Source organism: Takifugu flavidus, chromosome 19 (genome assembly GCF_003711565.1).
Source record: "Takifugu flavidus isolate HTHZ2018 chromosome 19, ASM371156v2, whole genome shotgun sequence".
In the NCBI taxonomy this organism is placed as follows: domain Eukaryota; kingdom Metazoa; phylum Chordata; class Actinopteri; order Tetraodontiformes; family Tetraodontidae; genus Takifugu; species Takifugu flavidus.
Window position 1 is genome coordinate 6,880,011 of NC_079538.1, and position 27,059 is coordinate 6,907,069.

Consider the following 27,059-nt stretch of genomic DNA (forward strand, 5'->3'; position numbering starts at 1 on the left):
ATGACTGAACATCCTTTAATTGTTATTGTAATGCTCTGCAGAACAATCTACATGCACCCTTAACAGTGATAATCAATGTTAAATGGATATAGAGGGTTAGGAAGGTTTTGAGCTTTAAAGTTCAAGATAATGTCTTATTAAAATGCCAACAGAGATGAGCAGTAGGATCGGGAATGCTGTACATCAGGGGTGGGGAACCCCCGGCCTCCGGGCCGTATACGGCCTACGAGACCATTTCTACCGGCCCGCAACGCAATAAGATTTTTATATTTTATATGTGCACTTATACAGTGGGACCGTTCGCTAAACTTCGCGAGCTGCGAGTAGCAGCGGTAGCGTATTTTTGCCTTTCGTATCCTGAAATTTCTTTCGTAACAAGAGGAAATATTTTCCCGTTTTAAAACAGACGGTTATGTTATGTCCGAGTCAAGGTCAGGGTCAGTGAACACAGCATGTGATGTACGTAGTGGGCTGGACTGATTGACACGGACATATAATACCTAGCGAAACACGCTAAACTCGACGTGTTGAAAGGACAGATGAGTTTGGATAAAATTAACGCTCTTCGTCGGAGTTTGGAGGCTCAACAAGCAGCTTTCACACGACCATGTACCGACAGAGAGAATATTACGCGTGCTAGTTTTGTGATGAGTGAATTAATAGCCACGAAGCTGAAACCTCACGCCGAAGGAGAGTTCGTGAACGTGCCTCGTAGCCGCCGCTGAGGCGCTTGCGCCGGACAACGTAAAATTGTTTCAAAGTGTGAATTTTTTTTTGTGAATAACTACTTAACTAAGACATATATTGTTATGATTCCAGTGGCTAACGGTATGTTTTTATGGTCAAGGAATCTAAATATGTAGTCAAAGTATATGTGGGACTAATATTTCAGATTCAGATCCTTTATTGTCCCACGCGGGGAAATTTACAGTGCAACAACAGCAACAAGAGCACTCAGAGAAAAATAAGATAGACTCAAATAGAAATCAAATGGAATATACAAGAGGGTGAATATTTACAATAATCCAGATAAATGGATACTCGGCCTCTGTGTACCTGTACATAGTACAGAGGGTGAATACAATATACATATCAGAATATATAATATTCAGATTGTGTTAGCGGTTGTTATGTTTATTGTGCAGTCTGACAGCAGCTGGCAGGAAAGATCTGCGATACCTCTCCTTCACACAGCGAGGGTGGAGCAGCCGCTCACTGAAGGAGCTGCCCAGTGCTGCCAGGGTGTCCTGTAGGGGGTGGGACGTGTTGTTCAACATGGATGACAGCTTAGCCATCATCCTCCCATTTCCTCAGCCTCCTGAGCAGGAACAGTCTGCTGTTGCCCTTCTTGACCAGGGCGTCTGTGTTGTGTGTCCAGTCCAGGTTATTGTTTAGGTGAACACCCAGGTACTTGTAGGACTCCACCACGTCAACATCCGTTCCCAGGATGTTCACTGGTGCAGGTGGGGGGTTGTTACGCCTGCGGAAATCCACCACCAGCTCCTTGGTTTTGCCAGCGTTGATCTGGAGGTTGTTCCGCAGGCTCCAGTCCACAAAGCCCTGAATAAGTTCCCTGTACTCCGTATCGTCCCCGTCCGTGATGAGGCCGACAGCAGCAGAGTCGTCAGAGAACTTCTGGAGGTGACATGAAGATGTACTGTATGAAAAGTCCGCGGTGTAGAGGGTGAACAGGAAGGGAGCCAGAACTGTTCCCTGCGGGACACCGGTGCTGCAGAGAAGGCAAAATGGTGGAAATCACAATATGCCAGGAATTGTTGCGCTTGGCGGAGGTCTGCGCTCTCCGAGTGCTTTCTAGTTGTTATTATTATTGTCTTTATCTTTCTTTCTTTTAATTTATTTTCTTGATTATCTTGTTGTATTGCAGTTTTTGTGAGTAGAGGCCTCGAACAGGCCCTTACTGGTCTCTTGCCTCAACTCTGCACCTCTTTTTTTTATTGTTTTGTATGATCATGAAAACATATTTTACTTGTTTGTCATTTTATTCTATTTTTTTGGTGATTTTATATGCATGTGTGTTAAATAAATAATTCAAACTCAAATGCAGCAATCATGAGACTTAGTAACACAGTGGTTATAGACTTTTTTTTGTCTTTTTTTTGCATCCCTAGGTATGTGTTTGTAATAGTATGGCCCTCGGAGGACTTTATAAAAATTGAAATGGCCCTCGATATGAAAAAGGTTCCCCACCCCTGCTGTACATTCACAGTCTGGACTGGGTCCTTTTGACCAGCAAATGGCGGTATAGTCCACGGGACAGAAGAGCTGAATCAGCTCGACCCAGTGCGCATTATAATACAGAGCACATGCTGTTTTAAGTCCAAATCAAGCATAGAATTTAAATGTAACAGCTCCAGGTGAAAATGGATGTGAGGAGTGTGTTTGTTTGGCATATTTGAATGTATGATATTACAGTATATAGGCCAGGGTATCTGCCACTGTGATTTAGACATGCAGCAAAGTTCCCAATGAGGTTTCTGCTGACTGTGCTGAACGTAAAGAGATTACCACCATGGCTTGGTGCCAGCTTTCTGTGAAATCATGTATTGAAGGCTTTGGTTACTGTGGGAAGATTTATTTTTGACCTTTGTCTCTCCATTTCTCTCTGCTCTGCTTCGCAGCAGGAGGGTGTCCACTCGTCCTGCTGCTGAACATGTTTGGTCCCGGAGGGCTGCGCACGGTGGAGGTCACTTTGACTGCTGCAAAATGTTGGAATCAGCAATTCGTCCCTGCTGTACAGGAGCTTGTAATTTGAAATATATGCCAATACAGGTCAGATGCTCCCAGTGCACAAATGGCTGGTCCCAACAGCTTAAGCACATGGGAAACTTCATATTTATATTCATTTGACTAAACTGCTGACTTGGCTTTTACCCTGTGTGCACAAGTAAACCCATTAATTGTACACGTGAATTTTTACTGAAAGTAAGCATTTCTGAACAGATATTTAAGTTAGTATATTAATTGTTAATAAGGCATACATTATGTTACAGTCATCTAAATTCTTCTTTCATAGCATCTAAATTTATTTTCTAATATTCTTCATAAAAAGCCTAAAGAGTGTTTCAATTCATAATATATGTTTTTTGTATTCTTTTTGTCTGCCTTCTTTTGGTTGGGTTTATTGAATGAAGCCGCAGCAGCGGGGCGTGCTTTTACTTTACTCTGAAGGCTCTCTTGAGATGGCGATGAAAGGAATTGTCTAATGGGATTACACATCACTGTAAGTGCTGTGAGCCTCGTGGTTTATCACATCTCACTTTTGCTGTTTTGAAGAGCGCCATTGATCTTTGCTGCGGGAGCCGTTCTTTGATAGACTTCAGGACGTGTTTCATTGGCAGCTGTGTGCATTTCATTGTTTACTCTTTTCTCTGAATTTGATTTAGATCTCTTTTTACTGACAAGTAAACATCTTCGATCCAAATGTGTTTTAAAAGGAGAGAATAGAAGCCACTCCAACCTTTATACCAGACTGGAAGGATGATGTCATAAGATAAATCTTGGATCCACTCAATAATTCAGAAATTAATGGATAATGATTTCTCACTAGTACCCCCACTAGTACACACACACACACACACACCATGTTTGGCAGAGGAAAAACAATACAAAAAAGCAAATATTTATTTATCTTTCATTCATTCAGGTCATATAGTGTATATGAGAAATGTTGGGCACCAAATTATTTAAACAATTACTGTTCTAATACTTTAAATTATCAGAAGTTATCTGAATGTCAGATTGACATGTCTCTTTTTTTGCTGTTTGTTTTGTTATAGTTATGATGGCTGCTTTGCTGAACTCACTTCTGTGTTCCTCTGTAAAGAAATCGATCAGCATCGCCATTTCCTGGCCAACAGATGGCGCTGTACTCTGTCCAGGAAACTGTCCTGCAAAAGGCACTGGCACAAGACACACTGTATTCCTTTAACATCAGCGCCAGAGGAGGAGCTCTGCAGAGTGTGAGGACTGCAGACTCCTCTGCAACAGCAGTGACTTAAAGAGAGACGATATAGACATACTTTACATTTAAAGCTCAGCTGTCAGTGAAAACCACTGCAGCCCCCTCACATCTTACTGCCATGTGCACGATGAGTGTTTCAACAGAGTGACATACAACAGCTCAGAGGTTACCTGGGTGACCTTAGGGATAGCAACATGGCATCACCCAGGGACTCTGGATGCTCTGCTCAGGATATAACCCATGTGATGCAGAAGCTGCAAGGTAGGTGTAAAATGCTTACTCATACCAGCCCACCCTGACTTGCAGCATTTTTAGAGGTGACTTGGCACAACAAATAGTTGCTAATAATGTGCCGCATGCGTTGTTTCACGTTTAAATTCTATCTAAGTTCTAAATATGTGGCACGTGAAGGACACAGCTGAGATGAATCTATCAAATACACCATGAATGACAAACTTTGTATCCATTATGCTGTATATTATCATGCTGTGCCTTATTTTCGGCACTTTTGTTTTCCTAGAGATCAGAGTAGTCACATGGAGGCTTAAAGTACAATGCTAGCATCTTAATTGTTCTTATCTTTAATATTTGAATTAAGTCAAGACAGGCTTTCTTATCTCACTGGATATCTTTATGTTGGGTTTCCAGCAGGTTCCCATTTTTTATTTATTTAAGATTTTGTATTACACATGTGCACCACATATAACTGCATCTCTGTGGAAAAACAACACAGCCCCACAAGCAAGATCAGAGTAATGTCAGGTGACACAAGGGCTGAGATCCAATATGGCAGCTCCCTGTGTGGCTTCTGAGGTGGCAGTTTTTTTGAAAGCTGAGAACAGCATCACGGACCACGTGGCTCCTCTGCATCACTGTGTGCAGGTGCGGGTGAACACTTTGAATCCTGATTGATCTAATTTTAGAAGCCTCCCCTTGAGCTGTCGCACCAGCACCTCAAGGACGGATTAGTGCATTAATACATATTCAGTGATAATTAAACAACGCATTAGATTGCGCTGGTGTAAAAATGGTACTATGAATAATATATGAGGACAAAACTCGCTGCTTAAAAATTTAAAAGGAGACATCAGTGTTTGGGGAAGCTACATAATTATGCCCTCTAGGACTGTTGTGTCCATGTCTTTTTTGTGTTATTTTTTATAAATATCCAGTAAACCATATGCAGCCACAAGTAGGAAACTCCATACATTCCATATTACACAGGAAAACCATGTTGACAGGGTTCTCAGATATGCTGTTAATTCTGCACTGCGTGTTCTCTCTGTGGTAAAACCTGACCGCTCTTTGCATGTGGATAACCTGAAGTTATTTGTATGTCTTTCAAAATCAGATTAAGTTAGGCATTTCACTTCTCTCAAGAGGAAACGCTGTGCTTAAATTAGCCAAATCATCCTCAGATACCAACTATAGTCCCTTTAGGTTCAGTCTGGAAGCTCTCACGAACCAAAAAATGTAACATCAAAACAATTAAACTCCTGCCCAATTTCTGGCTCTATGTTTTTCCCCTTTCAAGCATCTCTTTTGGTGTACCTCTGAAAAAAAATAGCAATTAGTGACACCATATGGCAGAGAGTGACGAGGCCACTTTCAACACCTCCCAGCCTGAACTCCTCCATATGCTGTGGAATTTTGGCTGTTTGTTGTCTCTTGTTAATGAGAAAAGTGATCTGCTGTTTTTCTTTCTTCGATTTCTCACCCGGTTTCTCCTTGGTGGGCAGCAGAGGCGCACGTTCCCGCCCACATCTCTGGATTTTGCCTTCTGTTTCCGACTCAATTGCAGAAGTTGCGTTTTAGAAGCACCTGCTGGAGTTTTGTGTGCGTAGGCTGTGCACAATCTAGCACTTCTAAATTAAAGGAGCCGAAGCATCTGGCAGTCCAGTGAGTTGATTAATTATCCCCGACTTAACATCCATAAAATCTACTGAATGCAAAACATCTATTCTGCATTACGGTCTCATTTTTAGAGCTCTCGCAACAAGCATTTCGCCTGAGGAAGCCGCTGAGCAGGAAGATGTGCATGGAAGGATAAAGGCCAAGGACAATGGCTGAGCACATCTGGAATACATTAGTGTCCTGCTGAGGCTATTGGATGCATAAACCAGATAAGTGAGGCAAAAGCAAAAGGATGGTCCCATCCAAAAAGGTATAGAGAGGGATGGAGAGTCCACACAGCAGTGTTTAAGCTCTGATTACTGGTGGGACTGGCACGGTTCCTCGGACTGGCACGGGGCCAGGATGACATCCTGTTGCCAGTGGGCAATATTACGTTTCTGCTCTAGCCAAGGAAAGACTAAGCAGACGGTCACCTTGAGCCACGCCAACCTCCTGTTTAGTTCTGACACAGCCATTTATCGTCTGCAGCTCTGGATAACAAGGCTTCACACACGCACGCACGTGCACGCTCAAATATCTCCGAACAAAAATAGCTTTGATGGCTCTTTTTCACTCATCGGTCCTATCACAGGAGGTCGCCACTTTGCCTCAGTGGTCACACGGACGCAGAGGGTTTCTTCAAGTGTCTCGGACAATTAGCACAAGCAGTAACTGTGAAAACAGCGACAGGATGTCTGATGTGCGATGCGGCAATTGTGGAAGCTTTTTATTTAGTTTTATTTAGCCTGTTTTCCCAAACTGACTCGACGACAGTCTCATGACAGCCTGCACATGTTTTATGTCTTTGCCCTTGGGACGTTGCCTTCTTCTGAACAACAGAACTGTGTGTTTGATAGTGGGGAAAAAGCTGTTTGTGTGTGGTTGAATAGAGAGCATAATTTATTTTAAATCTGCTTTTTTCCCCCCGATCAGATTATAATCTCCTTTATCCTGACATTCACTGAGTGTTTGAGTGACACCTCACCAGGGTCTCAGGTGGAGGGTGGGCCTGCATTCATCCATCCTAAACCATCTCTACAGATAAGGAGGGACAGGGATTCCAGAATTATTTGAAATAAAGGAAAACAGCAGAAACAAAAATGTATTTAATTGTTTTAATAAATAAGGAATCAATTGGATTTATAGAAAACATAAATGTGTAAATATTTCAGTAATCTGTCCCTTTATCTTCATATGGTAGATTATTAGTATTTTGGTGTTATGCATTGCAGACCTTTATTCAAACAGTACAAAGTTTTAATGGAACAAAAGCGTTATGACAATAAAGCTGCTGTTGAGGCAGCACAGATCCCACCATCTCTGATTCCTTCAGATTGAGGCCTCAGATATGCCTTTGACTGACACTTGTAACAATGTCCTCGTAGATAAAACCCTGAGGTTTGAGCCTGTGACCCCCACACTCACATTCAGCCTTTTCACTTAATACTTCAAGTCTCGTGCATGTGCTTATCTTTCACCTGCAGGTGCCTCTGTCCTTGCGGCGCCTGCCACACTTTGACTGGACAGTGGAGAATTCTGCTTCTGGCAGTTCATTCAAGGGGCTTTCAAATAGAGGTCAGATAGCCACTGTGACCTGGCAGAGGTCAGCAGTACAATGAAGCAGTCATCTACCTGACTCAAACATTGGTTGTTTTTCTACTCCTGCTACTCCTTATTTTATGTTTGCAGATATATGCGACATTTATTGCAATGTGGATGAGTGCCAGACTTAATCAAATTGAGCTCATTTAGTTGTCGTTATCTTCCCTTCTTGTGCACACGTTCTTATTATCTCAAAATACTTGGTTTAAACATCTGGGATGTTATTTCCTTCAGTGTCTTGTGTGTCATTTCTCCCTCCAGCTCTTTCTTGCTCCAGGGGTTTTGGATCTGAACAGCCCAACATATGACTTGAATTCTGTTTTCTTACCTTTAATAAGATTTTAAAATAGAAGCACTGGCTATCAGGGAATAAAGAGGATGCCATTAATTTGTCAGGTGGTTACAGTCAGAGTAAAACAATAGACGTACATTTACTTCTTATGACAGAAAATGGATCCAGTCGGATCGTCATGAATGCACTCAAGTGGTTTTCTGCAACAGATTTTATGGATGATTCTGGCTCTGTTCCAGACAGTATTTTTATTCTGCAGCAAGGATGGGATTTATAACTGAATTTACTGCTTTAACTGCACTCACACATGCACTGCGCTGACGCCAGTCCTTTCACTTTACTTGCCCTTATAATGCACGATGGGGCCGCTGAACCTGGATAAAGAGCTTAGACTGTCTGACCTACTCTTGCTCTTCCACACATATAAAGACTAACACACACACATGCGCACAAATCACAGACACATTGCTTTTGTAAAAAAAAAAAATTAATCAGATTGATACTCTTAGTGCCACTGATGTAACCCATATTACCTCTAGTGGAAAATATATTTTGTAGTATTTGCATTTTTATTCTGTTAGTGTTTATGAGTTTAAAAATGAATTGCATTTGTGTGTGTGTGTGTGTGTGTGTGTGTGTGTGTGTGTGTGTGTGTGTGTGTGTGTGTGTGTGTGTGTGTGTGTGTAAGTGAGCAGTGCAGGTGCTGAAATTGCTGTATCACTGGCCCAGCTTTAATGATCCCTGATATTTGGACATTTGTGAACACCAGAAAGCCTTCCCTGCACATCTGGTGCTGAAAGGGGGTTGATGGTACTTAAAACATGAAAGGGGTGTTTTGATAATCACTTTGACTTGTTCCCCCTTTTTTACTCTCTTTAATGTGGTGTCATTTTACTGAAATGTAATTAGCTATGCTAATGGGCTGACATTTGGACTTCCGCCTCCCCACTTATGTTGGGGTTGGTAAAGATGTGCTGTAAATGGAGTGGGGAGGTGAATAAAGAGGATGAATGGGCACGTGTGGGTTGAGTGGCCTCACTGAGGGTGTGATAGAGGATGTTATTCAGTGTCGGGGATGAAGAAGCCTGCTGGAAGTGGAGCAAAGTGGGTTTTTTTAAATTAGGAATTGTTAGTGTGAAAGACAACTGAAATCAGGAAGCTATGGTGAGGAGCATGGCAGCAGAAAAGACCTGAAATTGGTTCTACTGTGTGTGGTGTGTGTGTGGGTGGGTGTATGTGTTGGTATATAACAAAGAAAAAAGCCATCCATTTAATGGATGATAGCTGTAACACACGTCTTCCATTAACTGTTGTACTGCTATAGAAAATGGCATCTTATTAGAAAATTTTAAAAGATTTGTGTTTAAGATGTAGGCAGCAACATCGCATCAACACAATAATGTAATTAAGTAAATGCTAATTCCATGTCTTGTTTTACAGTAATTGATTAAAACAAGCATAGCCGTGTCTGCCCTTGTACAGTATGAGCTGAATGGCTTTGCATATTTGACCAGCGCTCATAAAAGTCTGGGTGGCTGTGGAGTTATTAAGAGATTAAGAAAGGTCCTTCCAGAGCAGAGGCTGCATATCCACTAGGTGGCTCTGTCTCTACAACCCCCTCCTTAAGCTTCAATTGGGAGTCTGGGATGCTCAGAAAAAAACTCCTCAGGGTGAATAGATTTCAATGCGAGGAGAAAATGCCTTTTTTTTCACCCTTCAGGAGGTCATTTGTTTTTCCCGTTTAATGGCTGGAAAGAGGCTGCACCTCCTCTCCTCGGGAAGCCTCACACCCCTACAGACATACCTGTGTAAGCACTGGGGTCCTGACCTACATCCGACCTCCACAGACTCAGCGAAGGGTTCTGTTTATTGTGGGGCTGCCAGGGGCTTCAGCGGAGATCCGGACCAGCTGAGGTTTGGTGTGTTTGCACACCCGTCATGCCTTTCTGTTTAGAAAGACTGGAACTCTCCGGAGGTTTGCAGCCTAAAGCTGTCTGTAGGGTTATTTTTACACATACAGTAGGCTGGAAGTTGAATTCAGTCTCTTATTATTGTGTTTGTGTGCACCTGCTCACCTCTTTTAGTTCCCACATGACATCTAATAATTCCCATGAATCTTTGCCATGTTGTTTTGACTTCTTTTATTTTTAACCCTGAGGTTTCTTTGTTTTCTTTTTGAGTGCTGCTGCTCCCTGTAGGGAAGTTAAGAGTTTATGCTTTTGGTAGTAAGGATGTGAGACCAAACATAAAAGCCAACACCGATATTCAGACATTCAACACTGCTCATAGTTGGGTTCCTATTCTGTTGAGAAATGAAAACTATGATCCTCTTACGCTTATTTATTACACAGCACCTTTCAATGGACATATATAGATTAAATGAATAGATTTAAGTGTGTATGTGCACTCTGTTTTGCTATTGACATAATATATATTCTGTGGTCGCCTCGACTCCACCTTTGGATGGTGTGAGTGTGTGACGTAAATTCTTAAATTACATTTTACTGCCATGAAATTGTGTTTTTATAGAGTTGAATGTGAAAGTACAGGCAATGTATATGTAAATACACAGGGCAGGAATGCAGGAACATTTCCTCCAGCTCTATCTGTAACAGCTGAAACCAGGTACCCACATACAGAGAAACCTAAACCTCCCTTCAAAGATGAGTCTGAAATAGGCTGATGTGGCTCTGTCGACCAGTCTAACAGGACTGTCAGTGGCGTGATTATCAGCAGACAGATAGTGGATGGCAGCTGCCATTGGTTATTGATGGCTTTCATAATTAAAATCCCTTATGGGGTGAGCCCCAAGAACAAAGGGGAAAATCACACACATGAAAAATGGTTCTTTTATCTATAAGACTGATATCAGACCCACCCGGCTATTCAGTGTGAATATTACTTCCCTGGAAACTCTGGTTTCAGAGATGGGTACAGTGCTTTTAATAATTCCCCCACCCTCTCTGTCTCTCTCAGCGTAGGTTTTTGTCTGAGAGGAGGACCAAATAGAGGAAAATGGACACGCGCGCTGAATAAAAAAGCACGGGGTTGTCAGAAACAGCTACAGATAAAGAAGCAGGCACAATATTTTATTATGTGCTTTATTAGTTGAAGTACCACTTACTATGTCAGATTGTGAGTTGGGCTGAATATATGCTTCACATATCTGGTTTTGTTCTGGTTTGGCCTACATTAGAACCTGTTAAACCCCATTTACAACTGTGCTGCTTTCTCTACTGCTCATTCACTCTGGGACCAAATGCACAGTTGGGTTGTGTACGACTGTTGCTGAGATGAAACTAGATTCCATTTGAAGCGTTTACAACAGCAGGTCAGACCAATGCCAGTGATATTCTGGTCCCCTGCAGGCTCTGTAGCCTAGAAGACTGTGTGTGTCTGTCTGGCTGCTCTCTACAGTATCTCTGATGAAGAGAGACAGACAGCAGCAGTTTCAGAGAACCAGAGCACATAAGGAATTCCTATGCTTCTTTCCTGGTGTTTGGTTAGTTCCAACTGCCTGTGATGTGATTAGAAAAATCCCCCTTCATGCTCATTTCCTACCTGTTCTTCAACCCTCCCACTTCTCTCAGAGCTCTGGACACATTAGGATGGAGTTGCTGTGACATCACCCATTCCCACACACTCCCATTGGCTGGCTAGTGGAGAGAAGTGGATGACTCCTGCAGCCTACAGTGAGAAATTAAGAGAGAGAGAGAGAGAGAGAGAGAGACCGTGGGAGGGTAAGAGCGACGCAGCGTGTTGGAGAAAAAGAGGGAGAATGAGACTGAGCGAGACAGATTGATGCTGAGGAAAGCCGGCACTGCACCGCTGTCACTCACTCTGATATGCATCCATAAACACGCGCACAGTCTTTGCACCATGCTCCCACTCACATCACTCTCTCAAGCTGCTTAACAGGCAGGAAAACACCGACTTCCCGAGTCTGCAGCCTTTTACCGCAGGACAGGCAGAGGACAGGAAGACTTAGAGGACCAGAGGAGACGCGGGAATCTTGCTTTCTGTTTGTGCAACAGTTTCACCGCTGCCATCTGTGGTTCACTGCTCCAGGGAGCTCTTTAGCAACACCTCCCCTTAAAAGGGAGGCAGGCAGCAAGGGCAGGAGGAAGGGCAAAGCGTAACCTGTCCTGGAGGTTGCTGCGACTGTCCTGTCAACATCCACATGAGAACAGGTTGGAATCACGGCACAGTCTCAGGCACAGGATGGCGCGACAAACAGGGGGCGAGAGCTCCCCGAAAAAGGAAACCTCGCTCAACCTGGTGACGGGGTTCTATCACTATCTGCGTGGTAAGTGTGAGCTTGAATGTCTGTCCCGTTTTGAGCTAGAGGGTGTGAGGAAAAGAAGGCATGTTTGATGGAAGGATGGTGATGGACAAAAAGTCTGTATGTCGGTGTGCCTGCAGCAGGCGAAGCATGCCATAGCACACTTTATACGCAATTGATGGCAGACAGTAAGAATGTTTGACTTGTGATCCCTCTTTTTGCCCCTGCGTCAGTCTGCCTGTCTCTGCTACTCTATTAGGCTACCAAGAATTGCCTCTGAATGTTATTCTGCTTGAAAGATAAGACTTAAATAGAACAATGCTGCGATAATGTTTCAAACTGTTTGCAGCCACCTGACTCAGAGTAACATGCAGCACAGTCAATTAAAATTAGAAAGAGCTGTACAGTTCATTTGTGCTGTACTTTTAATGTTTGTTCTGCTCAGTCTCCAGTTGGAGAAAAAGGGGGGTTGCCAAGCGTCTCTGTCTGTGACAAATGATCATGCAAAGTAAAAAGTATTCAGGTGTGTAAAAGCCACGAGGCCCGTTTGCTCGCTCGCCTGTTTGCCTTCAGAGTGCGGCGCGTCTGTGCCTGCTGCGCTGTGCAGTGTGTGCACAGTTCAAAGTCACCTCGTCCCTGAGACCGAGGTGGCAGGGCTGCACTCATGCAGCGTGCAGACACACTTCCCATCACACGGGTCCCTGCTTTTAGCCTAAACCTTTCCCATCAAATATTACGATCCATCAATATTTGATTACTCCTCGGCGCAATCAGAAGATGAATCCATCGAAAGGGGACCTGCTCAGCGGCACGTATGACTATGTGGAGGTATCTGCATTATGTATGAAAGGGTCCCTCCCCTCTCAGATGCACACACACATAGCCCATCAGTCCACATTCATTAATGATACACTCACCAACAAGACTGTAATCAAACCATCAGCATATTTTATTACAGTTAAACACTTTATACAATGTCCTCTTTCACAATTAACATATGTAAGAGTCTCGTGTGGTGGTCTGTGTACACAGTTCTAATGTACATTACTGTATTTCATGTATACTTCTGTAAATGGACAAGAGGAGGCTGTTCATATCAAGGTTAAGTGGATTTTTTAAGGCATCATCCGTGGCCACGTTCAGCTTTAGCTTGTGGTGCCGCGACAGACGTTGCGAAATCCATACATTTAGATTGTACATTAAACTTTACATTACGGCATGCCTGAACATCAGCCAGGCGTTTTTTTAAGCGCTGTGATAGAGCAGATTATGGGAGAAGGAGATGTCATCATAGAGGGAACAAACTCCACGTCTGTGGCCAAAGGTCGTCTCTGAAAGCAAGGTTCTTTTCTCGACACCAAAAATGGGTCAGTTATTGAAAATGCCATTTTTAAATGTCAAATGTCCCACGTGATTTTATTATCACGAGCTGTTATTTGGTGTGACAGCGTTCATGCACGATCAAAGGAAACTAATGAAATGAAGTTCCAGTCAGACTCCAGCTCCGCACTTTAAATCCACTCAGATGACACTGATCAATGAAATGATGCTGTTTAAATCCCCTCCGTTTGCTTTTTTATGTGAGTGACGGTGATGCACTTGGTTCTGCTTTGCAGATGAGCAGGAGGCGGTGCAGAAGAGGACATTTACAAAATGGATCAATTCCCATTTGGCAAAGGTAAGCCTTTATTCCCACTGCTACTGCCAGTATTGTTTTGTCTCTTAGCACAAACATCGGCGCTGCTGTTGCGGATTGAAAATCCTCCCCCTCTCATTGCCTCTTTTACCTCCATTTGCATTGTTCTTCCACACTTCATGTGATTATTTTCCAAAACACTGCTGAGCCGGTCATGGGACCAACCGTGCCAGCTAAGACCTCACACTGTTTTTCTCACATGCCTTCATTCCTTTTTTTTCCCAATTTTGAATAGCTTGTAGCATGGATTTACCCTCTTTCCAATTATGATTCTCACATTTCAGCATTGTGAATCTATTTCCCCGGGAGCTACTGTCTTTTCCTCGATATGGAGCAATTTAGATTGTTCAGGATGGGTTTTTTCATTTAAAGACTGCCCTTCAAACCACACATCTGTAATTTAGTCTAAACAATTATGCTTAATGGAGACGCATACTGAGAGGCTATTGTATGCATGTAATTACTATATTATACTGCATTAGGCTCCTCGGTTTAACCCACTGCTGCTCAAACAGTGTGTCAGAACTGAGCAGACGAGACAAATATGCTACAATTAAGTGCTCTTTCAATCTGTGACGCTTCTCCTAAGGATTCTCATTTGATTAGGAAGGCTGTGGAGGCCTTGAAACACTGTGACATGGAGCAGAAAATTCATTTGAAATGCTCTTGAGAGAGTGAAAACCTTAACAACATATCAGCTACCATGTCTCAGGACCAGACCAGCAGAAAATTACACCCAGCTCAAAATGACAGTGTCCTAAATGTTTGATCACATTTTGGATTAGTGCATCATTTATTTATTATGTTGATATTGTCTGGCCATGCTTTCATTCCAATTTAATGCATAATGTGAGTTTTTTTTAACTGAACTTAAGCTGTAAAAGAGCTTAAAAGCCTGTGTCCAGGCTTTTTAAGGATCCTGGAAATTTCACCTTGATGATAAATCAACTCCAGATTCTGTCTGTATTACCGCAATGATCAAGTTAGTCACTCTATTCTGGACCCAGCATGCTCACCACTGACCCTGTGGGCCGATGCCTGCTGTTGCCATAGTGACTCTGATTGGCCGATATTTGCCTTTCGTCGGTGTGGAAGATCTGTTGTAATACGGAATGGAACTTTTTTGATGACTTCATTCTCCAGACTAGTTGAGAACAAATGCCATCTTAAAGGTTTATCTCACATTTTTAACTATCCCTAAACCCTTTAAGGGACACAGTAGGTAGAGTGAGACTGACAGAGGGATAAAGTGAAGGGAGAAGCTTTAACAGCTGGGTTAACTTGACTCTTCCAGAAGGATAGAGCCTGCCTTTGGCTATGCAGATGATTAGGCCGCTCCAGTTATCACAGGGCTTTAATTCCAAGCCTTAAGGAAGGTGATTAATCGATAGTAGAGAAATGGTATGAGAGTCATCCCTTGCAGCATCACTTCCCTCCCCCCTCTCTTTTCCACTCCACAGGTATGAAAAGAAGTCTTACAATCCTCCAAGTACTGATAAAGACTTTCTAATAGAAAATGTATTGAAGCCGGTAATTTATACGGAAGATTAATGACTCTTATTACTTTAAAACGTTCGCCAGATTAAGTCATCAGTTTCAGACTAGGCTAAGGGAGAGTAGCTGTGCAGTTTTGGGTGTTTTCTGTTCTCCACATAAATAGTCAGAGTATGCAGGCTATTGAGTTTATGTTCAAATGGCTGTCTTTAAAGTTGTTCTTGCCCTGCCTTGGACTGGCAAGCCAAGGCAGTGACTGCACCCCAAGATTCCATTTTTACAAATCCCCTCTGAGAAGGTTAAAGCTTAATTGCAGAGGAGCTTGTGTGAATGATGGAGGTCTCAGCAATGTCCTGGTGTTTTCTGTGGAAAACAGCTTTGCTGTGGTAATCAGCAAACCAAGTGTTCTTAGAGATTAAAGCAGTAATAAAATGAAGCTCTGCATTCATTACCACCCACCCCCTTCTCTCTTTAGAGAGGGCAAAGAGGGTTGAATTGTATGTGGCCTGAATTATAGTGACTGCAGAAACAATTTAATCTTTTCCTTTAACTAACTTTCCAACTTTCTTTTAATGATCTATTAGTTTTTCTGGTCTTATCTTTCTTGGCTCCTCCGTATATATCGAACTCAATAATCCTGCTAACTTTTCTGACTGAGAAGATTCCATTTTCCATCTGTCATTGACCTCTGCTGCCTTTAATAACTACCAATAAGCAAATATTTATAGTTAAAGGTGATTAAAAAAGAATAATTCATACTGTCCAGTGGAATATCTTTCTTAGAAGTAGCCAAAAATATCGTGAAGTTTATGTTTGTATTGGTTGAAGCCATTCTGTGTGTTTTTTCTCAGATGAAAGTTCTGCACAGTGTCTCTTTGATGAGGAATTATGCCTTTTAATAGTTTGCCAGTGGCTACCGTCAGAAGATTAGGATAATAAGGCATCTGGTGTCAATTGCTCCTTTAGCTTGGATGTATTACAATTCACAATGAAATCCTTCCATCTCCTCTTTGTTTCGGCCCCCTCCCACTGTCTGCCATGCTGTTGATCTTTCAGAATCCAACGTGTCAAGTGTACCAGGGGAATATTTTCAGAGCATAGACAGACACAGACACACATTCTGAAGCTTCCGTGCACAAAATCAATTATGGCCTAGACACTCATATGTAATTAGCTCATTAAGCCCTTGATTTTTTTTTTTCTTTAAGTCAATGTAGCTGAGCTGAGGAAATGGATATGACTTTCTTATTTAGTAATTAGTGGGAAATTTCCTCATTAATTGTCAGATTACATTGAACAAAAAAGGTAAATTCAACTTCAATTAGCTCAGAGTGTAATTTATGCTTCCAAAGCGCTTCTGCGAGGCTTTCTTCTGTCACTTTACGCTATGACCACAAGTTTATATTCTAATATCCCATCCATGAAATGACATTAGAGGTGGAATTAGTGAGAGGAGCTGCTGTGTTTGCTAATTAATTTTGAAAGACGTGAGGTTAGCGTCACTCCTCTCTTTGCCTTCAATCATTTTTCACGCTGCCAGTCTTTCTGCTCAATTATACCTCTTCGCCACAAGCTTGGGGGGGTTATATATTTTTCGTATGTACTTCACACACACACACACACACACACACACATACATTCAAAGCATGCAAAAACACTAACACATCCCCACTTCCTCTTCTCACATCTCTCTGTGCTGCTAATCTCCCTGTGAATGGTCTGTTCGTCTGAACGCTCCCCCGCCTAAACCTCTTCTCAGCTCCAGCATGTGACTGTACTTTCACAGAAATCCTTGAAGTGGTGCCGGCAAAAAAAGAGAGATATGTGGATTTTCCTGAGTCTGGAAGTCTGTGTCAGGTCAAGAATGAAGAGGGTTACAGTTTGAAATCATCAGCATATTTTAGGATTTGACGACCCCATTCAGAGCCTGCTGAGCCGCTGACTGTGGCTGAATCCTGCTGTCAGTAATTTTTGGGGATCGCCAAATTTTTTTGGGGGGGGGGGGCTTGGGGAACAAGGATTTTCTTTATCCATGTCCACAAGTTGAAATTAACATCTTACATCGTTAGACATAGACCCACTTCAGCTTCGTTATCTTCTCCGCAACAGTAGTTGCCGAACAAGGGAAGTTTGGAAATACTTCCTGCCTTATTGTTTCATGTACGCTTCAAGAGCTGGAAAGGCCTAAATCCTTGGATTTTTTACATTCCAAGAAATCTGAGAAAGCCTTCTTTGAGTCAAGCCTGCCAGGTTTATGTCACCACACATGTTCTAGAGCCCAAAAATACATTAGAAAGTGTTTCCTGCACAACAACAATTAAAAATGTTATGATCCCTTTAGCATGTGAAACAATCTGATCGGCAGACTTGTCTGTTGTGTAGCGAGTCCCACCTCTGATAGTGACTGACCTGTATGAAGATCTGAAGGATGGGGTCATGCTGCTGGCCCTGCTGGAGGTGCTTTCTGGACAAAAACTGGTGAGTTTCCCCAAGTCATTCATTTGGCATTTGAACTCTTCACGAAACATCAAGTGTTCCAGATCTTTTGACATTTTTGGATTAATATTATTTTGAACCTGAAATAACAAGAATGGACTGGGGGATGAAAAAAATCAAATAGATTTTTGCCTCTTGGTTGCTTTGGACAAACTCCATTAAAGCTACAATCTTGGTGCAGTGAATCTGCCAGGACAAGGAATTGCTGATGTGCTTTTATTAGAATGGTTATATTGAATAGAAAAGCCCGGATTAACAAAGATAGATCACATGCTTCTCATAATCAAACAAGGCCGACACAGGCACAAACACTGCTTGATGATTTTACTTGCCAATATTGCCTCAGGTCTAAGTCATCCGTGTCCTATTGATCTGGGTATTTATAGTCAAACACAGCTCTGATTGAATCTTTGTCTTAACTTTTTTCTCTGAATCGATTATTTTAGCTGCATTTATAAAGATGGTGTCTTCACTGTACTGTACCAAATAATTATCGTTCTATTGTGTATAACATGGTCTTCTTTGTTCCTCCGGTTCATCCTTCCAGCCATGCGAACAGGGAAAAAAGCTGAAACGGATCCACTGGGTCGCTAACATTGGTACGGCTCTCAACTTCCTTGAGGGTAGAAAGGTAAGAATTTTCTTTCTTCTTCTGTATTTTTTTTTTTTTTATGCTTTTGTGTTTGTTCTCAGCTCCTGCCCTGTAGGTAAAACACTGAACCTCGACCCTGCATAATCCTCTTTCTCTCTATATTCTTAACTATTTTCACCATTTTCCCTATTTACACACTTGCTTTCTATAATCAAATGAAAATAGATTCTACATGTTGGTAATCTGTAGTAATTCTGTTCATTTGATGTTTCAAAATATCAACAGATTCATTTTTTTGTCTTTATTCACATCATTTTGCCCAAAACATTGTTAATCTGTGATCACAAAACTGCATCAAATGTCCCACTATGAGATTAGAAAATCCTTCTCGCCAAGCTCGTCCTTGGATATACATAAATAAAACCATAAGGATGAGCTGGTGTCTGCCGGGACATTGATTTGTCTTCTCAAAGTGTGACGGGGTTAAAACCACAAATCCTACACCAGTAATCTGCAGTCTGGAGATGAATTATCAGTGGGCGCATAGGAGTGTGTGTGTGTGTGTGTGTGTGTGTGTGTGGTGTGTGTGTGTGTGTGTGTGTGTGTGTGTGTGTGTGTGTGTGTGTGTGTGTGTGTGTGTGTAGAAATTTGATAATATTATATACATCTTTATTATTATTTTTTGCCTATTTTTACATCAATTCTTTAACTCTCAGATTCGAAAGCCCTAATATGAAGAGTCCAACATGATGAAGTCTAAATTTTGTATTTGTCTGTATATTAAAGGTGCTGAATCATTGTCAGATGCACAGCCAGGCTTCTAGGCCTGTGCAGCAGTAGCGCTGGGCCCGCGTTGATTTCCATTTTCATCGCGTATCTTCTTATCAGCACCTATCCCAGGCCTCCCTCTGCTGCCCTAACCTGCCCTAGATTTCTCCCACCACGTTGAATCACAGAGTTCCAGCTCCATATGATGACCTGTGCTACACCAATTCAGCTATATGATGATAACGTGTTTGACGTCGCCACTATAAACAGCCCTCTCTCCCACTTTTTGCTCGTCTCTCTTTCCCTCCGTCCATCTCTGCTGGATGTAATCCCTGTTGCCTGTAGGATGGTGATAGATCTCGCTCTTCTCAGCGAACCACTCAAATGATCTCAGAGATGCTGCTATCTCAATCACATGTCTCCATCCAATTCACCACACTTGGATTACCTCTCATGTTTTCTCTCCTCTTCCTCTTATCTGCATTCCAGTCTGCTTACAGAGGCTCTCCGGTCAGTATCCATATCATTGCTGAACCTTTTTTTAATTAAATGAAATGATCTAGTTCTGGGCTGTTGGCATCCTTAAGTTTTCAGTGTGTTATCTCATTCCAATAATATTGGAAATGTTTGTTCACAGATCAAGTTGGTCAACATCAACTCCACAGATATTGTTGACGGACGACCAGCAATAGTTTTAGGGCTGATATGGACCATCATCCTCTATTTCCAGGTAACCAATCCACACAAATGGTAAGAAGGCCAGATTTGCAAATGCTGTGTGCATAATTTGGAATATTGATAAAGAAAGATGGTAAAACTGGGAGTGAAATGTGCACAATCCCAAACATTTTAAAGTTGCCGTTTAGAATTCATTATTATGCGCCAGTATTTGGGGTTTTTTTCACACCAGGTAAGTCGAGGGGACTCTCGGTTGAGCGGGAAATGCCCGACCAAACCGCTCTCACACAGTTACAACAGCTTCATTCAAGGAGATTGTGCCTGAAAGCAGCACCAAACAGGAAGAAAAATGTCCCTTTCAATTGGCCTGTTCCCCACTTAAGATAATATATTAATAACCAGCTGCGCCTTCGCACTGCTCCACGTCTGCCCACTAGACATTTTCCAACTTTGCTGTGCCGTTGCTCATCTGTTCCTTCAGATTTGCACTGTGCTCATGCTACATCAGCCGCTCTCTTTTGTTTGCTTGGTAGCCTGTTTGAAGTCACACCCAGGTTTATTTGCATGTGAAGCCTTCACACCTGCCCGCAGCTCTCTGCTGGATGAACCTTTAATGGTGGATTAAACCGCTCTGGTGAAAAACCCAAGAATTTTGAACTCTTTTAACTCAATGGCCCTTTTTTTCGTTGTCTGATCTTGTCTCATCAGATCGAGGAGCTAACTATTAACTTACCAGCAATCCAGGCTTTGTCCAGCAGCAATTCTTCTCTAGACAGCTCGACCAGCAGCACCGACACCACCAGCTCACCCATCAAAAGAAACCCACCACGGCAGGGTGGTGCCAGGAAGGCTCTGCTACGATGGGTCCAGCACACAGCTGCTAAGTATGTAGTCGATGCTTTCTTATAAAAACCATGTAGAAAATGTTTACCGGCCATTACCAGTGGAGTCATTTGTTCACCCAACGATGCTAATGCTACTGATTTATTTATTTCCCATCTTTTGAAGACGCCTGGGAATTGAAGTGAAGGATTTTGGGCCCAGTTGGCGCACTGGTTTGGCATTCTTTGCGGTGATCCATGCCCTGCGACCCAGTCTAGTTGACATGGAACGTGTGTGCAGGCAGCCAAACAGGGAAAATCTCAAAGAAGCCTTCTTTTTGGCGGAGCAAGAGCTGGGTGTTCCACAGCTTCTTGACCCAGATGGTAAACCTTTGTTCATATTTTGAGGATATCACCAACATTCAAGCAAATATTAGAACGAGGACCTCTCTAAGTTACGGAGGTAGCATTTTTTTTTTTAAAAAGCTTTTGATCACAGAGAACTTTCCTTTGATGCACTGACTGCAGTCACGATCATCTATCGTGGCATCAGATGTGCACCACAGTTTCACTTCCAAACACCATCTGTGCCCTTTCATGCCTGCCCTTCACTGTTAACCCTGACAAATCTGGCTTGACATCAGTATAATCAAAGTCCATTAGGCCGTGAGATTCAGCATGGTGGAACCTCCAAACAAAACAATGAAGGTTGTTATGAAGTCCCGTTTTTAATTCCCCATAATTTCCCCTCACTGACAGAGATCTGTTGTATCAGAGAGCTGCATCTTGGGTACTTTAATTTCTTTTTCTTCCGTCTGCAGATGTTGATGTTGACAAACCGGATGAGAAATCTATAATGACGTATGTAGCTCAGTTCCTGAAGCATCATCCTGGACAAAAGGAGAGTGATTCAGACGAACAGCTAATAGAAGAGGTGACCGTGGTCTTCTCAGTCAGGATTTTCTTCATCCATTCTGCATTCTTCATGCTTTCGTCTTTTTGTCTTTGGCATGACGTATCTAAATCAGTCACAACCAGTAGACCTCTGATGTTGTTAATTATACTGTAGCTGACCAAGTAGACCCTTTAATATCAGCAACAACTCAGTATCACACTCCTGCCAGCACCACCCAGGAGAATATCACCCCCCTTTAAACAGCAAATACCTCTTTGTAATGTCTTGAAGAACTTGGCTTTGAAATCAAACCTCCCAAATTTGACCTTCAAATCCTGCAGGTGCCACGGAGCTGATGTTGTGACTGATGAGCGAGTCAGCATAGAAGTGCTGTTGACCGCATCTCTCTGTTTCCATTTAGCCTTGATGTGACATGTGCAGGGTTTGAGATTCCTGCGGACCAGTTGATTGATAAAAACCAAACCAAATTAGCCGAATTTATTAAAAAACACTGACACAAAAACGCCAGAATAGATCATGCAAACCAGATTATAAAACGCCTCCTCCAGTGGTTATTATCAAAAAACGTTGACAGGAAATTTGAAATCCTCCACTTGTTAACATAAGAATGCCATTTCCTCCCTTGCTGCTGTCATTTTTTCCTGTGCGTGGATTCAATGTACTGGCTGCTTACCTGTGGTTGCTGTGCTGCTCTCTGTCCTACAGCATGGGCTTGCTCCTCGTGATATAGAGGAAATGTTGGAGGTAGGTTACATTCTACCTTCCCATGGTTCGGTAGGGGCAGGATTTGCGTAGACCTTCTGTAGCTCAATATATTCAGCAGCAGTTCACAAATTTGGTTTCCATAGAAAATCTATTTTACTGGATTACAGTATTGTAGTACAGCGTATGTGTGGGATTAAACATTGTTTTTCCACGTCCAAACAGAACATGCGTGTCTAATCCCAGCCATTTATCTCACCTGATGTAATATTCCTGCCCCAGGGTTTCTGAAGCAGAGTTCCTAAAAGGAGTCTAGGATAATAAGACATGATATTACCATTTATTAATGTAACCACCTAGTGCTTTGGCGCCTGTTTCGATTAGCATGACAATGAAAGCCTCTGGCATTGGCAGTGTGCACTGATACAGACTATTTGATGAAAATCTTTGTAGCCTGGATTTTTAGGTACTGTGTCAGCTGCAGCGCTCTGCTTAACTGCACAAAGTCATTTTGGTGCCGTGTTCATTTTCTTAAGAACAATTGTGAATATTTTCCTTCTCCCCGTCTTTTCATGAAGTCAAAAATCCACGAGAATATGTATTCCCCTCCCAAAAAAATTGTAACTGCATCTAAAATGCTTTCAGGGTCGTCCCTGAACAATAGGTACAGTAAAATAAATAAGGCCGAGGTGCAGGAATGATTCACCAAAAGCAGTTCTGCTGTTGAATAGACTGTCGCACAAGCTGTTGAGTATCATAGTATCCTCATCATGGCTACTTAAAATTCAATGCAGTGTTATTAGTGGGTCTTAGCCAAAATACCCAGTTTAAGCTGAGTGTTTTTGGCAGCTGTGGGTTTTTGACGTTTTGTCCTACAGGGAGACTCAGAGGATTAGAGGTGCACATATTTAACAGAAAATGTCCTGCGTTCTAATCACCATATTTAAGCAACCCTTGAATACTGAATATTGTTTTCCCCCCATCTCTCCATTTTACACATTGCCTTTCACTATATTCCCTTTTTGTTTTTGTCATCTCCCAATCTCCATGTGCAATCTCTCCACCCGTGGATCACTCCCCACCACACACACACCCCACCCCATCCCGGTCTCCTAGAGAGAACAGCGAAAGAGCCTGAGGGAGCTCAAAATGTGGCTGGACCAGCTGGAGAGTGATGCCGTGCAGGCCCAGGAGACTGAGGGCAGTCTAGCTCAACAGTACCAGGTTAGTCTGCGTTACTGTGGGTGTTTGTGGGGGTGCATTTAGTCATGTGCGCTGTTTAAACTGGGCACACTGGGCACAGACGTTTCTATTATGAGCTTAATCAGCGGCATTACACTGTAGGGATCAGACAGCAGCTATCACGTTTTCAGTCAATCAGGCTTATTTCGCCATGCCTCAGGACACTCGCCATATTCAGCAGCATGGAGGATATCCCCATTTTCTTTTTCCTGCAATTTAGTGTGAAAAGTTGTGGAGAGAATGTGAAGCTGGAAAAAAGGATGAGGGTCTGATTGGATTACAACACTGTCCGTCTTATTTCGTGGTCTCTCAGTTCAGTATTCCTGAAAGGTTCCTTCAAAGGAAAGGTGTGAGCTGTGAGGGTATTTTTGTCCCTTTCTTTTCAGTTGTTCAAAAGCTTGCATGTCCAGTTAGAGATGAGGAGAAAGCAACTGGAACAGTCGTTACAGTCCACTCAAAGAGATGGGATTCTGACGGTGGATCAGGCTCTGGTCAAGCAGGCCTGGGAGAGGGTCTCTAACACGGTGAGAGAAGCAGGAGGCGTCTCCAGAATTTTCAAGGAATATGAGAAATGCATTATTGTTTCTCACCTGTGGTCTTTATTTTAGCTTCTGAACTGGCACCTGCATCTGGACAGGTCCCTGCCTGCTCCTCTAGATTCGGTGGGAGCTTGGTTGCATGAGGCTGAAGGAGCACTGCGACAAGAGGTCGTCATCCATCAAGCACACGATGTGACAGCCAACACTGTCCACAGAGCTCTAGAGCACCATAAGGTTAGCCAGTCAGGGACGGCAAAAGGGAGAATACACACGGAAAATGAATTGATAATTTCAGTCCTCAATACAGTAAAATAAGGTTGAATTTTAAGTCAGACTGTTCACGATTTATGTTTATGTTCTGAACTGAATGATTTTAAATGTACAGGATTTATTAAAGAGCCTGAAAAGTCATCAGCAGATCTTTCAGAGGATCCATAATGACAGAAGTGTTAACGGGGTGCCTGTTTGCCCAGACCAGCTCCAAGACTTGGCTGAGAGGTACTAGAGTCTAAAAAAAGAACAGAAGGTACTAGGGTTGTATACCGAGTTAATTTGATGGACATGTTTGATCCTTGTCTCTTAGGATGAACTTTGTCTCGATGTCTTGTAATGCTCACTTTGCTAAGATGAAATTCTTGGAAAATAAACATCAGATGCAGGCTTTCCTCACTGTAGCCGAGTCAAAGGTCAAATCCTGGATCATAAAATATGGCCGGCAAGAGTCTGTACAACTGATACTCCAAAGTTATGTTGTAAGTACACACTTCCAAATACTTTGGGTAAACAGCCGAAATACTGTGGTTGGATGTATTAATCTATTTATATTTGTCCTTGTATCATGTCTTCATCAGTCATTTGTTGAGAAGCAGCATTTCTTTGAAAAATACGAGTCGTTGTTCCAGTCCTTGAAACAGTCGGCTGAGGCCTTTGTCACTGCTGACAGCTCAGGTGAGAAGTTGAACAACATTTTACACACATTTCAGCGTTATGTTAAATCTAAAAAAAACTACTGTAAGGAAAAAGGATGCTGTTCTGGATACAGTCACTCAATAGAAGCAGCGAGCGTGCAGCCTACAGCTAATTGAGGGTTTGCCACTTTCAGCTCTCAGTGGGGAATACGACCCCATTTACTAGAGAGGGGCTGCTCTATTTCTTCAGGTCTCTGGGCACAAACTGAGGCAGCTAGTTGGTTTCATTAAGTTTCAGGGTTGCTCTGCTTTGGGGTATGCTGAGCAGAGAAGTGAAGTGTGGAAGGAAATTGGGACATGAGGCTTCTCAGGTCTACCTGACAGATAAAGGGTCCCTTTGCCCCCATCAAACCCACATTATTCTTGCTTATTGTTAATACACTAGCAATGACTCCACTAGCAAGAGGACCCCAGCCCTATAATAGAATAGACCTAGATCATTAATGGAGGATTTTTAAGTATTTCTCTTAATAATAATGACACTTTTTAAGTCAAACATTTAACTTTACTAACTACCAGCATGTGGTTCTTTCAGTCAGCTGTTTATGTTACTAAGTGCACAATTGTGGCTATCTACTGATTATCTATGTTGTCTGATATTTGCTATAAATTTCCAATGCTAGCTAGTAAAAAATGGCTAATGCAAACTTTTTTTCCATTATTGGTGTTTGTTCTTCCATTGTCTGACTTAATTCTGAAAAAACTTATGGATACAAGGTGATTCTGTAATTTCAGCTGATGAGGGTGAGATGGGAGTGCGCAGGTTCATGCGGGAGGTGGTGACTCAGTGGAGGAGTCTGTCCATGGAGGTGCGCAGTGTAAGGAGTATGCTGGAGGAGGTTCTGTCTAACTGGGAGAAGTACAGCTCCATCGTGGCCTCTTTACAGGCCTGGCTGGAGGATGCAGAGGGAGCTCTAAACCAGCAGGAAAACATAAAGAAGGTAGGATACTGATGCCTAATGTGCAAGGAAAAGCCACAGGCTATCAACAGTGTACTTTAATTTGTTGTTAAGCATCCTGTGAATTTCTTTTAAGGCTTCATAACAGCAGCGCCTAATTGCACCGCTGCCATATTTCAGGCATTTCATGTTGTAAGCGGAATGGTCTTAGCAGGCACGACCGAAATATCAAACTGATCTCATTGATTGCAGTTGTCGCATTACCATGGTTACCTCAAATTTCCATCCCCACCAAGGATTAGACAGCTAATTACCCCAGTTTTGTCATGTTTTGTTTCTCTTTAGAGGCACTTTCTTTGTCTCTGACAACTGTCTTTTTTGTGCTCTTTTCCCTTTGTTTCTCTGTGTCTTTGTGTTTATCTTGCACTAAGAGTCTGTCTCTCCCCCAGGAGTTTTTTAGGAATCTCAGCCACTGGATAGATCAGCACGCTGCCATGAATGATGCAGGGAATTTTCTTATTGAAACATGCGACGAGACGGTGTCACTGGATCTCAAGCAGCAGCTACTGATTTTAAATGAACGTTGGAGAGATCTCTTCCTCAAAGTCAAACAAGTAACCAAAAGAATCAAAAATATACATTTAGGTCAACCTAGTAACCATGACAACAACAACAACAACAATAATAATTTGCTGTTCCCCCTGATGCAGTATGCCTCTGTAAATGAGCTGGACAAGTGGAGGAAAGACCATCTAAAGGCTGTGTCAGCCATGAAAGACCTGCTGGACACAGCCGAGCTGAAGCTCAACGCTCCTGTCCAAGTGTCTTTTCTGAACCTTCGAGCCTTTCTCTCTGATGTGGAGGTAAGAAAACTAGCTGGGCTTTTTACAGTGTTTAGAAAGATAAGAGATTTATTCTCATTAAGAATGTATGTTTTTCTGCTGCACGATTCATTTTTATCTCATCTTAGTGGTGTGATAGCCCCAAATTGTATCTTTCAAAAGTTAAATTTAAAGGACCCTTACATTCACTTTAAACTCTCTCAATTAGGCGGTCAAACAAAAAGTTGTTGCCATGGAGACGCAATACAAGTTGGCCGCCCGCAGTGCTCAGCTTCTTGGCAAAGAGGCACCAGCGGACGAGGCTGCCAGGGTCATGGCAACCATGACGACCGCCAAAAGTCAGCTGAGCAAGGTC

The 27,059-nt window shown here is 42.5% G+C and overlaps 1 protein-coding gene and 1 long non-coding RNA gene across 2 annotated transcripts in view; both read left to right on the forward strand.

The window, feature by feature from the left end:
* Window positions 1–3,858: 3,858 nt before the first annotated feature.
* The window catches only part of syne1a (spectrin repeat containing, nuclear envelope 1a), a 91,059-nt gene continuing 67,858 nt past the window's right edge, over window positions 3,859–27,059 (forward strand). The window contains exons 1-20 of the mRNA XM_057016973.1: window positions 3,859–4,243; window positions 13,668–13,729; window positions 17,624–17,719; window positions 18,285–18,368; window positions 19,587–19,607; window positions 19,735–19,827; window positions 20,484–20,659; window positions 20,784–20,980; window positions 21,418–21,530; window positions 22,218–22,256; window positions 23,331–23,438; window positions 23,843–23,980; window positions 24,065–24,229; window positions 24,381–24,493; window positions 24,579–24,747; window positions 24,847–24,943; window positions 25,699–25,904; window positions 26,312–26,476; window positions 26,573–26,725; window positions 26,913–27,056. Of these exons, the coding sequence (XP_056872953.1) occupies window positions 4,177–4,243; window positions 13,668–13,729; window positions 17,624–17,719; window positions 18,285–18,368; window positions 19,587–19,607; window positions 19,735–19,827; window positions 20,484–20,659; window positions 20,784–20,980; window positions 21,418–21,530; window positions 22,218–22,256; window positions 23,331–23,438; window positions 23,843–23,980; window positions 24,065–24,229; window positions 24,381–24,493; window positions 24,579–24,747; window positions 24,847–24,943; window positions 25,699–25,904; window positions 26,312–26,476; window positions 26,573–26,725; window positions 26,913–27,056 (2,406 nt within the window). The 5' untranslated portion in view covers window positions 3,859–4,176. The remainder of the gene's footprint in view (window positions 4,244–13,667; window positions 13,730–17,623; window positions 17,720–18,284; window positions 18,369–19,586; window positions 19,608–19,734; window positions 19,828–20,483; window positions 20,660–20,783; window positions 20,981–21,417; window positions 21,531–22,217; window positions 22,257–23,330; window positions 23,439–23,842; window positions 23,981–24,064; window positions 24,230–24,380; window positions 24,494–24,578; window positions 24,748–24,846; window positions 24,944–25,698; window positions 25,905–26,311; window positions 26,477–26,572; window positions 26,726–26,912; window positions 27,057–27,059) is intronic.
* On the forward strand, window positions 4,252–6,976 carry LOC130516151 (uncharacterized). Its single transcript, XR_008947373.1, has 2 exons — window positions 4,252–5,881; window positions 5,968–6,976. It is a non-coding gene; the product is annotated as an uncharacterized LOC130516151 (long non-coding RNA).